Raw genomic sequence first — 14,542 nt, forward strand, 5'->3', positions numbered from 1 at the left:
CTGAGCTGGGTCTGTGCTGGCTACCGCTCTGAAAAAAATGTAAAATTAAATATTATCCACAAAGGAAGTTGAAAAGTAAAGCAGATAGAATGAACCATGTTTGTGTATCACAAACCCCAGTGTTGTGCTACAGCTAAAGAGTCACCAGCTGGAAGGTTAAATATGTTTATTTTAGTAGTGTAAGGTGGTTTTACAAACAAATCCTTAAATTTTGCAATATACACAAAAGAATCATTACAAAGGCAAAATATCTTCTCAATAATAGGGACTCTATGCAGCCTGAAATAAAATTAAACCTCTGTTTCTCTTTAAAATTCATCTCAGTAAACATTCTTCTCCATCGCTGATAAAATTTACATCTATAATAAATGACATCATAATGGGGGACTGGGAGAAACACATGACAACATCCCTAAAAATAAAAAGTTTACAAAAAAAAAGGGGAGGAAAAATTATTACTCTGTTTAGGTTGTTATTTAATTCTATGTCCATCTAAAAAAATTAAATATCTCTCTCTTTTTTAAACATATCATTGAAAATTTTGCATGGCAGTGCAATACAGAAATAGTAAAATTCATCCAAAAAGTGCTATATACAGCAGCATTGTTAAAATACCGTAAGAAGGGACAGCGCTGCTTCAAGAAAAGACTAACATGCTTCGTAGCCATTTCTGAAGTAAAGTCAGAAGTTGTTTCCTATTTTTAGCTATTCCCTTCTCTGTCCCGTCTCAATTCCCTCAGACGATGCCTTGAGACAAGGAACAGTCACAGTTCAGTTTCAGGGTGTGCATGTGTACATACATGTGCAGACATATCTTTGCATACACACAGGTGTATATATATATATATATATATAGATATATAAACAGGCTGGGTTTATAAAAGCATTGCTTTGGAACAAGAGAGCTCTTCTTCAAAGAGAAAAGATGGATTTTTCACTGAAATGAGCAGGTCCACGATGGGAGATGGACTGTATCTACTACATTATTAATTCACACCCTCAGAGGCCTCAAACTCTTCCAGAAAATAAAATGTGATTCTAAGTCCAGCCTCCTTACATGGATCCACGATTTGTGAGAGCAAAGTTTACCTTAGCTGTCGTCAGCATCACATTTCGCTATTAAACATCAAGATTACCTATTTTCAGAAGAATTATTGAAATTAGTAAAGACCAAGAGCAAACCGCAAACGCAAGAAGTGGTCGCACACAAAGGAGGCCAAATCGGAGGCTGGGCAAAGCAGAAACAAGAATGAATCCTCATCTATTCTGTTAGAGTCATGATACCGAGCACCCTTGGGCTCAAGGGAAGGCCAGGAAGCACCGAGCCGTGGCAAGGATGTTTTGGGCCTCTCAGGTCGCCGTGTTTTGCTGTGCCAGGAGTGTAAACGGTGCCCGGCGCTGCCAGGGTCACAGTTTGAGCATGAAGAACACCTCGGTGTCCGCCCCGCAGTCGGGCTGGGCTTTGGGCGAGGCCGGCAGGGCGGTGTGGGCGGCGGGGTCGGTGCAGCCGGCCCTGCCCACGCTGCAGGCGCCCTCGGGGTTGCCCCTCTCCTCGATGGGGCTCCCCCCGAGCTGTGCCCGGCCCTGCAGGCGCTGCCTCTCCTGGGCCTGCCGGGCCCTGTTGGCGATGTAGCGCACGCGGCTCTGGCTGCGCGACGACGACCGGCGCAGCAGCCCCACGCTCTCCCCCTCCTCCTCAGACTCGCTGGGCTCCAGGCTGATGGGGGAGGTGATGTCGTTTTCCTGCTGAAATGCTGTCAGCTTCTTCAGCTGCTCAGTCAGTTCGTCCCTGGGCCTGGCCGAGGGCCGCAGGCCCGAGGAGCGGCGCTGCTCCCGCATGGAGCGGGTGACGAAGCTCCTGCTGATGCTGCGGTATTTGCTTTCAAAAGTGCACACGATGTCGTCAGATGTAAGGTCCCCAAGGCTTTTGGACTTTGTCTGGGTGTTCCCAACCGTGTCATGCGCTTTGGATTTGTTAGAGGACTGCCTGAGACTCTCCATGTAGAGCCTGCTCCAGGTGTGCCGTCTAGGGATGGACGAGAACGCGTCCTGAGGGCTCCTGGCCAGGGGCCGGGGGCACAGCTCATCAGCTGGCAGCTGGCCAGACCTCAGGTTGGGGTTGGACTTGCTCTTGCTGACCATCGGCATCTCGTTGCTGCAGGTGGTGGCGGAGCGTGGGCGCATCCCCTTCCTGATGGCCAGGGGCTCCAGGCTGTCCTGGCGGATGCCCAGGTCCGGGAGGCTTTTGCGAGCCAGGCTGGGGAGGGAGAGGTCGATGACGGTGTCGTTGGAGGACATGCTGGACAAGGAGGACATGCTGTCACGGTGGCTGCCGCAGTCCAGCTTGCTCCAGATCCGGTCATTGACAGTGGCATCAAAGTACACTTCTGCTGCTGGAGACCGGCTGCTTGGAATTTTTATGGAGGCTGAGGAGTCTGACGTCTTCAGACCTTCACTCTTTGCCCTTCTTGTCAACACGTAAGAGCTCATTTGAGAAACAGGGACAGGGAGAGCCTGTGCAGCCCGGGCCTTATGGGGAGACTCTGCCTGCGTGCCGTTATTGGCATTGCTCTGCTGGGGTGGAACAGCCGCTGCACCCAGGTTTTGCCCTTTGGATTCAGAGGTGCTTTTCATGTCTATTAATACCTGACCTGGTTGGTTGTTTTGCTTCTGGCAGTTTCCTACAGGCTGGCCAGCACCGAGATCTGCTGCCTCTACCAGCCTGGCTTTTTGGGGATGTGCTGCTGATCCACCCTGCTCTTCAGCCTCACTGCACTGTGTCCAGCCGTTTCCTTCTGTGGGACATCCTGCCACGCTTGTCCTCTCATCCTCTGGGGATACTAAACTTGTGTCAGCTGCTCTTGGGACATCCTGCCCTTGGTCTTCTGCAGCCAGATTTGTTCTTTGTTCTCTGGAGGGTAGGAGCTCTTGAGGTTGCTTGGGTGTGCTACTTCCTTCTGATGGAGCTTCGGTGGAATGGTCAGACCCAGATCCTTCCTCAGAATCACTGTAAGGGGTAACGGGCAGAGGGAAGAGAAGGCTGCAGTGACGGTTCTCATTGGCAAGGACAGGCTCTTCTGTGATCGTTTCTAGGCTGCATAAAGAAGTGACTGACCTCTGGATTGAGAAGTGGCAGACATCTGCTTGGGAGGCATGAAAAGAAAAAGAAAGAAACAAGAAAAACAGAGATACAGGGTTAATTATCGCTTACAAATTACAGCTTGCACTGATTCAGTCCCTAAGTGTTACCATTTTGTTCTCAAGGTACTAGTTGCCTGCGTTAATCATGATTTTAAAAATAACTTGTGATTTCAAATGCCTGGCCAAAGGCAGCAAAACATTTTGCACATTCAGTTTTAGCAGCACAAAGCCCTGTTACTTCAAGAAATCTCAGTCCATGCACAGCAGAACCATGTGACTGTTCTGCTTTTCTTATCAAACAACAACAGTACCCAGCAGGTTTTGCCCTTTGTGTCCCCTTTTGTAAACCAGCTTTGCTTCCTCCACTATCCAGCACCACTTGATTTGCGGTTTTCCTTCCTCCCAGCACTCAAACAGGTCAGGGTATCAGAGCACAACCAGAGCATGTACAATAATCAAAACACCCGTTTGACCAGCAGATGTGATCCCAATGACCAACCACTCAGAAGAGAAGCAGCACAGGACTTGTGGAGCAGATTACAAATGATCTGCAGACAGTGGAATGTTGGCAATGGGACTTTTAAAAACAAAACAAAAGCTTTAGACAGACTTTGTTCTCCTTAAAAAAACTCGGTAATTTCTATTTAAAAAAAAAAAAAACCTCTGCAGACAGATGGGTCATGAGCAGCAGGCTGAGAGTGCAACCCTGGAGAATCACTGCAGCCACCAATTACCTGGAGAAAATGCTCCATTCTCTGCAGTGTTTATCACCTGCACCCTGGGAGCCAAAGCAATCATGCCAAAAAGATTATTTCCCATATCTCCAAAGCACAGTGCAGACATGCATTCCAGAAATAACAAAGCACCGCCGAGCCAGACCACGACCTTAAGGATATAGGAGCAGGTAATTATAGGGCAGCAAACAAGCAAAAACCAGGACTGCAGGCAACAAGGTGCTGGAATCAGGGACACTCAGCAGACATTACCTTTGACTTGCTTGTCCTTTCAGTTCTTAACTAGAGAGAGAGAGTGTGCATGTAGAATAATAGGACAGAACAGAGGAAAAATCCAGTTAATGTAGGGAAGGCAGGTGCAGATAACAGGGTAAATTAGTGCTGAGGGAGGGAAAGGAGACATACAGGAATATTCACACGTGGTTGTAGGATGCTAAGAATTTCTGACCAACCAGAGCACTCAAAGGAATTCACACATGGACAGATATTAAGTTCATTTTTTTAAATCATAGAAGAATGAAAACGTTTGTTAGTGTTGAATAAACGCACTGGACGGGGAAATGGAATCACAGAATCATGGAGTCAGGGAATCACAGAGTGGTTTGTGATGGAAAGTATCCTAAAAATCAAGTTTCAAGTGCCCTGATGTAGGCAAGGACACCTTCCAGGTTGCTCAGAGGAAGCTGGACTCCTCTTCTCCAAAGCCCTCTCCTAATGGAAGACATCACCTGCAGCCCCAGAACCTGCCCAGGGAATACCAGACCTTTCCTTTGGCACAGGATTTCCAGCCCAGTGCAGGAGCTCAGGGATGGCAGCAGCTCCTCCCTGGCCCGTCCTGCATTAGCTGGGAGTGTTGGAAGGGAATCAGGCACGTGTGCCCGTATCCAAATCCAACATTCCAGACTCTCAGTGTCTGGAGAAGTGTCAGGAAGAGCCCAGAGCTGATCAGATCTATGAACTCTCCTTCTCCCCATCCACCAGCACAGATTGGGGCGCTTGGAAGGGGAATCCCTGGAAAATGCAAGGCTGCTGCCATAAAGGGCCAGCTACAGTTTCCTGCCTTATCCCAGGGGCACTTTCCCCAGCAGAATGCCAATTCCCAAGTGCAGCCAGAGCTGGTTTCCCTGGTTTCCTGGCCCAAGGCACGGCCCTGCAGGAGGATGGGAAAGGGAGCTGTTTGTGCAAACAGAGGGGCTCTCACTGGACCAGCAGCAGCCAGTCCAAGGCACCGTTTCACCATTTTGAGGGTTTGCTGATTCCATGCTTGGGAAGTCAGCTGGATTTAATCAAATTTCAAGCATATCACAATATTTGTTTAGTGACTTGGGGGGCTGGCAGGGGAGCTGGCACTGATAATGGGAAATGGTTTCATATGTCACAGTACTCAGAGTTTGTGAAAAGCCCAATGCCAATAATTTAGGCATAGAAAGAGTTCTTCTGCTTTGGATTAACTGCAAGTCACGGGAACCAGCAAACTTCTCCCCTCCCATTGTCCTGGTATTTTCCTAAAAGCCCAAGCAGATACTGGAAAAATACGTTTTAAAAAAAGGTATAAAAAATAGAAGGTAAATTGCATGCACCCCACCAGATGAAATTGGCCAAATAAATAAAATATCTCAAATTTCTGAATGAGGCTTTCAAAGAAGCCCACTATAGGTAGGCAGTCAGAATCTGTTACGAAGAAAGGGATTACATCATAGGAAAAGCACCAAAGTCACTTCACTGTTCCTGAAAATGTAATCATCAGTGTCCAAACTTCTTGGACAATTAATGAGGAGAGTAAGGGTTTGAAGAGGAACCCTTGCAGCCACAGCCAAAAGCTGTATATCCTACTTTCTCCTTACAATTCTGTGAAGCAGAAAATTCTTATCCAAATCTATTTCCTTCTCTCCCGTGCCTGCCAAATCAGGAGGGAAAAAGCCATTTTTCTCACTAAAAGATATCCTTTGATTGCCTCTGCTTTGATTTCCCATCTTTACTAACACCCAGTTCGTGGCACAAGTGCAGTCACACAGTCACACACCCCTGTTTCTGGCCTGAAATGACCACAAAATGCTGCAGCTTGAGGATCTTTCCTCTAAGTGGGCACATTTTTGTTTGCAGTGGGGATGCCAGGATCACAGATCACACGCTCTGCTGCTCTGTGCTGTGCAGCTCTGCCCCCAGGACACGGCTGGGGCATGTGTGGAACATCACAGCACACCAGAAATGTTTGCATACACATTTAGGACCAGAATGGGCTGCTGTGTTTATAAAATACGATCTCCTGAACACCCCAGAGCAGAGAATTCTATCCAGAAATTCCTGGACTGACAGCAGTGGCTTTGTAAGACCTGAGAGGAGGGAACAGGTTTATTGTTGTCAGAGAGCACATTAGATATCATTCCTGATGTGGTTATGCCCCAGTGGAACACAAAGGCCGATAATGGAAATGTTGTTGGTTGATGTGGGTTTTCCATATTCAATCTCACTTAATGCTCTGGTTTGGATCTTAAAATTTACTTAGTATCATACCACATTCACTAAGAAAACCAAGGAAACAAAAAACCCTGAACGAACAATCCCAACATTCATGGACTACTGACAGTGTCACTACTGCAGATGGTTAACTAGGCATGGCAAGGACTAATCTAAACCAGACACATCTACAAAAAAGAAAACAAAAATATTTATGCAGATTTTTTTTTTCTGTCAGTGCCAAAATTAAAAAAATAAAAAAAGACTTCTTGACAGCCAAACAACATAGAGGAGCTTCTAAGTAAGGACGCTATGCAGAAGCTGAGACAATGATGTGGTCTACAGTGGAGAAGGGTGAAGAAAATCTGGTCTTACCAGTAAAGAATATAGGGGATTTACTTCGAATTTCCTCCAATTTTTGAACGAACAAGGCATTCATTTCCCTCTGTAGGGTGCCCACTTGCCTTCGAGAAGGTTCAGACCAGTGCTTGGGGAATTCTGGGCTTCCAAGGCTTTCTAGACTGCTGGAGTTGGAGGATATAGAGCCATTGCTGGCTGCAACCAAGTTGACAGTGCTTCCATACTTGCCACCTGATTGGCACTGCCACCACTGCCGGGACTGAGCCTTTGTCCCGTGACACTTAGAGTCACCGCTCGTCTTCCCCGGGGTCACAGAAGAGCGAGTGCTCCTTGGCAGATCATCGGCAGTTCCCGGGCTGCTGCACGGCTGTAAATCTGAGCGTGGCCTGGGCTGCCCTCTGACAACCCAGCTCCTGAGCTCTATCCTCTCCTCTGCACTGCTGCCCTGCCCAGGGTGCAGGGGCTCTCTAGCAATGGGCCTGCCGGGGTGGTCACTCCACGGCCCCTCAGGGTCAGGGCTCTCTCTGGAGCCAATCACGCATTTCATGCAGTTGGTGGCCACTCCGATCCTGCCCGAGCTGTTGATGGCACAGCGGGCAAAGACGCTTTGCTTCTCGCCCTGGGGCTCCTGCAGCCTCACCCTGTGTGCCCTGGGCAAAGGCTCGCTGAAAGGAGCCCCGGGGTGGGCACAGCTCTGCCCTGGCCCTTTGGGAGAGCCCTTACCTTTCAAGCCTTTGCCAGGTGCCTCCCCACCGGCGCCGTCTCGGGGAGCTGGGGACGGGGAAGCACTCTCTGGCTCTTGCACAAAGCGAGGCTGGGAGGCAGCTTCCACTTCCCGCCCTTCTCCAGCCCCGGCAGAGCTGCTGTCCTTGGTGTCAAAAGTGATTTCGGGGAAGCCCTTCTTGTTCTTCTTCTGGCTCTTGGTGGGTGCGCTGGCCGTCCGTCGCAGGATGTGGCTGCTAAAGGAATGTTTGCGATGGAGCTGCCCAGCAGCATGACTGTCCAGAGAGGCCTGCTTTGGATTTCTGAGAAACAGCCCTTTTAGACCTAGAGCTTGTTTGGCCTGCAAAAGAAATGAGAAAAGGATAAAAAGTATAAAAAGCCCCTTATAAAAGATGCAAGGCTCTTCCTCCTGGCACAGGAACTCATGAATGAGTGATCATTCACATACAGAGTCTCCTGCTATATTCCTACCATCAGCCTGAGAACTAACCCAGAAATAGGACAGGCATTAAAAATGAAAAAAATCACTAACAGCAGCCTTGCAAAATAACACATCTCTTTTTCTTTTTTTTTTCCTCAGCTCTGTTTTTGATAACGTTTTCCAGCCACACTTATCTCTGTATTTGTCATCATTTTTCTTTCTAGCATGTAACTACTTAGAACATCTACATAAATATTAGAGCTATTGAAAAGACAAAAATAAAAAAAGGAAATACTTCTGTCTACAAGGATTTCATTCTGAAAGCTGAAGAGTTTCTCCATTTCACCCAAAGCAGAAGTATTTACAGTTCTTGCTGTAAATGCATTTTTCTAGGAACTGCTGGGAAATAAACACTGACCCTAAAATAGAATATTTTTTCAGTATAAAGGAGATCTACGCTTCAATGGGATTGAGCACTGTCGTGAGCAGCAGTTAACTACACACACACAAAAGATCATCGAGTATTTCAATTTCTACCTGTGTGCTTACACTTTGGTAATTTTTCCTACCATACAACACTTATCCCAAGACACTGGTGTATGTTTTCAGCACTGAGGAAACACACTATAAACAAGGGAGGTTAGTCAGTGTCACAATACAGTTCTCCGTCTTCTTCAGTAGTTATTTCAGCATTAAACGCATAAATTCACCATCATAAATCTCCCACCACCATACAACTGATTTACATTTCAATGAAACAGAGTTCCAGCATTCCTGCAAACATTCCAGGTGTACTTGCCAACTTTCCAAGCAGCAGGCTGATGCCTGAGAAGGTGTTGGTTTGCTCCATGCACAGAGACCACTTAAAGCACAGAAAGGCATTTATCTTTTAATCTACATCTCCCCTTTTATTCTCTTTATTTCCCAGTTAGATCAGACTTGTGAGCAGCTGTAGCATCAGGAGTGGATAAACCCAGGGTACATCATGACTGAAGAATTTTAAGAAGCCCATGACAGAATCTTGCTGGCACTCGCTGTCAGCTCCAGTTCTGCCCTGTGATGTCACACGAGGTCACATTTCTGCAGTGCCAGACAACGGCACAGAAGTGTCTCATTTACATCATAATGGTCTTTCACCCCCAAATAAATATTTGAGTGCACGCTTGTGCATTTCCAATTCTGCTGTGCAGGACTTAATGGACAGAGATTGGCTGCCCTGTGCACTGAGCCTGGGCTAAGAGCTGCTTTTACCCTGAGTTCCTGCCCAAGCTGCCCCGTGGGACCAAGGTTTATTCGGCTGACAACAAGAACCAACAACATTGTTCACAATTTTTTTTTTTTAATATATAATATTTTGTCAATTATAATTGACTGAAGTTTAGTCATCACGTGGCAATTTCCAGCATAAGTAGGACTATCAAAAATTACCTTTAGGATAAGATAAAGATGGTGGGGATTGATTTTTTCCCCATGCAAGGCAAATATTAAATATTGGAAAATCTTCTGTGAGAGCCAGACTATTGAACAGTCTGCTTGGATTAGTGGGAAACAAGTTGGCAAGTACATGAATTTATTGCTATAAAAATCAGACAATATAAATATTTGCAAAACCCAGAAAAAAAATTGTCATACAAACAACACAGACAAATAATATCCACCAAAAAAAAAAGGGAAGCACTGATGGAATGGGTGACACGCAGTGCAGGGCCCCAGGTGTCATTCTGGCTTGTTTGGTGCAGCTTTGTTAAGCTGGACACTGTTGCTTGAATCAGTGGAGTGATTCAAGAACCCAAAGGCAGATTTGGTTAACTTGGGGGAGGAAAAAAAAGTTTTTAAAGAGGGGAAAAAAAATAAAAGAGCGGTTTTGAGGGAGATCCAGGACATTTTGCTTTCAGCTTCCAGCCCAGCTTTTACAGGGCTGCTTCACTCTCTAAAGCAGACTCGAAAAACAGCACGAGAGGCTTTCCCACAATTTAGCAAATGATTCCACGTTCTTTTCCGCATGAAAGAAGGGGTTTGAATTATAGCCCTCAAGAGAAAAGGCAGGAGAGGGAGAGGCTCAGAGAAGGGGGAGAATGGCAGGACTTTTATCCTGGATCTGCTTCACAGGGAGAGGGCTCTCTGGGTGTCCATGACCCCGCAGGAGTGACCCAGTCAAACGTCACAATTCATGTCCCATGAGTTGGAGAGCTCGAAAATGCTAACGAGGAAACGTTGATGCTATGAAGCCACCAGCCCAAGGCATGCAGGTGTGTGGTGGTGTCTGCACCTCCCTGAGGCAGGAGGGGTACCTTCAAAGGCGTCTAAAAACGCTCTGCTTCTAAAAGGAGACTTTTTTGACATAGAGAAGCCCACTGAAATCACAAACAGACAGAGTAAAGGCAGAGTAACAGTGAGGGAGGATCTCAGAGATAGGCACATCTAGAAAAACCACGAGAAATTCTGCACTACATGAGCAGACCACAGAAGACACAGAAACAAAGAAAAGCCTTTCCAGGAAACAGAGCAATCTGAAAGAGATTTCACACACAAGTTAAGGTGAAAAAAACAAGAGTAATCTAAGGCTGTTTTAGTAATACCAAGCTACTGAGCAGGTGGAATATCTCCATTTATAAAAAAGTCCCAAAATGCAAATGTTTGCATTAGAATCTCTGGATTAATAAATAGGTAAAACCAGGCTGATAACTGGGGTGATTTTTCTGCTCATAATTAAGAGAGGGGAAAAGAAAAAATTCTAATTGGGACAGCACTCTGTTAACCGAAAATCAAAGTAAAAAGCGATTCACACAGACCAAACAGGAAAGGGACGTGTAATATTTGTTCCACATATTCAGTAGTTTTTATTAAAATTATAAATTAAAAAACCAAAACAAAACAACCCACACAGGCTTTCCTTCCAAATCCTTATATTTTGTCAGTGCACAGAATCACTTCTTAACACCATCAAACCCAGAGAGACTGCGGTGACAATAAGAAACAATCAGGGAACACCAAGAAAATCTATGTCCCAGAAAGAACTGCCAAAGCTGAAATGGACAGGTTGCCCAGTCACTCGAGAAGAAATTAGTAAGAGCAAATAATTATGAAAGGCTAGGAAATGGAGGCTGAACAGAGAGAGGATTTGGCAAAGGAGGCTTGAATTGAAAATATTTCAAACATTCCCAGAGGATGAACGTTGTCCCTTCCATTAAACGCTGCTGGCGAGGGCAGCGGCTTGGAAGCTGATGGAGTTACATAATTAAGCAGTGATTAAAGCGTAGCAGTTAAAAAAAAAAAAAAAGCTGTTTTCCTGTTCGGGAAGAGCTCGAATTGCCCTTTCGAGGAGGAGCTGGGCATCCCCAGCCCGTTGGATGCCTCCTCCTGCTGCTGCCATGCAGATACTGCGCCTCGCTGCTGCGGGACAAACCAAGATCCTCAAGGGGCTTGGTACCTGAATTTCATTGACAGTACCAGCACAGAGCCCTGCACTCAGAGCACAGGAGCTGTCTCGTTTTAATCTGGCCCAGGAAAAGTCTGAAATGAGGGCTTTATTTTCGTGGAAATTGAGATGTGAGGCCCTGAGAGTTGTTTATTTCCTGCATGTGAAGCAAACACACCCTTAATAACAGACAAGGGGTGTAAATACGTCCAGCTATGACTAGCATCGCCTTTCCTCTGCATTTTAAGAGTCATTATGGCAAAAAAAAAATGCAAAGCAAATAAGCTTGAAGGATTTAATTAAATTTAAAATGCCAAAACATCAGGCAGAGCCTTTATAGCATCAGCTTTGCAGGGAACAAGTGCTCAGGGTTTAGGTGTGTAACGTTTGGCTCAGCAAGGTGCACTCACAGGACTGGACACAATCACTCACAGGACTGGACACAATCACATTATTTATATAAATATGTGTGCTGCAATGACATGACCTTCCCCTATGGTTTCCTCAAAAAGGCACTCCAAGAATCTCTTTTATAACTTTCCCTATAATTTGCCTATATCTCCATGGACATTCAGAAAGATCTCAGGCTACGGTGACAAGCATAGAGCTAAATTCTCCTCTAAGTGAACAAAAATGTCAGCCTGGACCTTCATCCCCTGAGTTTCCCCAGTGTGATACAAGGTCCTGGCAGCTCCTGTGGGGATGCTGCGCACCACAGGGACACTCACCTTACCACAGATGTCATTTATAGCCACATGCACAAAGATGGAAGCCTCTTCTATGCCCTCCAGGTACACGTGTCTGTAACCTGAAACAGAGGGAGCAGAGCTGGCTCAGGGTTGGGACAGGTCACAGGAGGAGCAGCTGGAGACTTTCCTCTTGTGAGCAGCAAAAGAGATCAAGCAGGATTTTCCCAGCTCCTCCTCACAGAGAGGATCCAGGCTCGAGCATCACCTTGCCACACTCAGGTAGCTGAGCCACACCACTGGCAAACTTCACCCCATTTTTTGTCATGATTTCACAAAACAGCCATGTCTTGTTTCATCCAGGGTCCATTATTGCTGCTGTCAATCCATGATTTAAACTTGACCACATTCTCTCCTCTGGACTTTCAGTCCACTATTAAAATTACAAATCTTTCATCCAAGGTCAGTATACTGAGACTGGATTTTTTTAAATATTAAACATGAACTTTTTTCTTTACTTCGAAAGGAAAGAAAAATACCCAGACAAGAAGGATTAATGTGAAAGAAGACTGAACTGAAAACAGAAAAAACAGGAACTGTCAGAAAATGACATCTAATAACCTGGATCCCACCATTAGAATCAGTAACTTTCTGTTCTGTGTTAAACTACTACTCATACTCATAAATCCAAGGAAAACTCCTGAGTTTTTTTAAAATCTAGTGTGAAGAAAGAGAGGAAAAAGCATGAAGGAGTAAAGATCCTGCAGAGCAGCCTGCCAAGCCCACAGTATCTACCCACTCCCCTTAACAGTCTTACCCATGTTTTCAGAATCTAGTCCTGAAAGTCTAGAGTTCATTGATTTACTCCTCATCACTGTGTCAGTCAGTAACTAAGGCAGAGAACTCAGGGCCCAAACTCCAGTCTCTTGTTCTAACTAGAAATTTCTGCAGCAGATACACTGATTTTCATTTTTCACAGGAAAAATCCCATCCCAGTGATTTGGGACGTCCCCTTTCTCTTACCTGGCATCATACTGCTGAAGGCTATTGTCCTCTGGCCGATGAAATCCCTCCCGATGGGGTCGTGGTCCCACACGAGGAACCGGATCAGGGCGATCTCTGGCATGTGGACTGTGAACACCAACGTCTCCTCCCACATGGGGTTAAAACCTTGCAAAGGGGGGAATCAGCCTTGAGGTAGCTCATTCATGAGAAACAAGAAGTCTGCCCACACAAGGAATGCCTCTGCTGAAGTGGCGTTCTGCTTTTCCTGACAGATTGATCGCTGATCTCGGAAAATTCAGTACTCCCACAAGGAGCAGCACAAGGATTTGCAAGGAACAGAGTTGGGTCTTACCTAAATTTGGCCCTGCTTCCAGCAGGGGTTTGGCCAACCTGCCTTTTGATTACAGCAAGCTCAAAATATCCTTCTCTAACACATAGTGAGAAAATTAATGTCTTGTTTCACACCAAGACCTTCAGCATATTTATACCAATTCAGTCAAACAAGTCAAAATCCAAGTTTAATTAACATAAAAAATACTGAAATCCAGTTTTCAGTGCTTTGTCATAATAGGCGCCAAATCTTATCTACTCCTATTCTTATGAAAAAAATTTGCCTGAAAGAGGATGTTTCAGCCATAGAAAACCTAAATCCCAGATAATCTTACCATTATCATCAACTACTCTGGTTTGTTCTTTGAAGCAGTCAACAGGTAAGCCTATAACTTCTACTTCAACAAATGGATCTATGATCTGAAAAATAAAAAGCAAGGAATATTGAAATGAAAGAGCAACAAAGGTGAAACCCAGGCAAATGGCTTTTACACTGTGGGCACTGTACATGAATGTCTGGGTAATTATTGGTCCTGAGCCATATGGAGTGGATTATTAAATGATAAGATCTCTCTCCCTTTTTTTCATTTCTCCTGGAAGCACTGTGTTGGCAATTGGAGGAAAACCATCCAACAACTGCTGTGATGCTTAAAGGTGAAGAAAACTACCTGAAGCTGTAGGATGCTCCTGACCTAATTTATTCAAGTTCTGTGTCTCCTGACAAGTAACAGCAGGATGTGAAATCCTCATCCTTAACCCAGCCAGTCTGAAAATAAACCTCCTGCATCACAAAATAGCAATCACCAGCTGACCCTTACCTCTCCTCTGTCTCCCAGCATGGAATCACGTGGTTTGGGAAGTTGTTGACCACTGATAATTCGTAGAACCAGCTGTTTCTTCAATTGACCAGGCAGTGGATCTTCAGAATTTGGATTGAAGACACCTGAAAGAATGAAGAGTCCCATAATGTGAAAGTGCAAAGTGATTTTAATTACAGATACCTTCTGGCTCATTTGCTGCTGGTGTCAGAAATGCACTTTAAACAAACTGTAACAAGACCCCACACTCAATCCTGTCAGTAGCCAGTGATGCACTGGTTTTCCTTACCTTGACACATGCAGTTTGGTTTGAGGACATAGCCACAGTTCCCATTGGCACTAAATTTGGCCCGGTTCAGTTGCAGCATTCTCCCCTCTGACTGGTAGTTTAGTGCAACTATTGAAGAAAAGAAACCGGATTCAAATTTGACTTCTGAGATGCAAAAAAT

The 14,542-nt window shown here is 45.5% G+C and overlaps 1 protein-coding gene across 1 annotated transcript in view; it reads right to left on the minus strand.

The window, feature by feature from the left end:
* Window positions 1–1,407: 1,407 nt before the first annotated feature.
* PLCH2 (phospholipase C eta 2) overlaps window positions 1,408–14,542 on the minus strand; it is a 42,493-nt gene continuing 29,358 nt past the window's right edge. The window contains exons 16-22 of the mRNA XM_040084783.1: window positions 14,383–14,490; window positions 14,094–14,218; window positions 13,611–13,695; window positions 12,964–13,110; window positions 11,983–12,062; window positions 7,416–7,755; window positions 1,408–3,140 (exon numbers count right to left, since the gene is read on the minus strand). Of these exons, the coding sequence (XP_039940717.1) occupies window positions 1,408–3,140; window positions 7,416–7,755; window positions 11,983–12,062; window positions 12,964–13,110; window positions 13,611–13,695; window positions 14,094–14,218; window positions 14,383–14,490 (2,618 nt within the window). The remainder of the gene's footprint in view (window positions 3,141–7,415; window positions 7,756–11,982; window positions 12,063–12,963; window positions 13,111–13,610; window positions 13,696–14,093; window positions 14,219–14,382; window positions 14,491–14,542) is intronic.

Source organism: Hirundo rustica, chromosome 22, assembly GCF_015227805.2.
Source record: "Hirundo rustica isolate bHirRus1 chromosome 22, bHirRus1.pri.v3, whole genome shotgun sequence".
Taxonomy (NCBI): domain Eukaryota; kingdom Metazoa; phylum Chordata; class Aves; order Passeriformes; family Hirundinidae; genus Hirundo; species Hirundo rustica.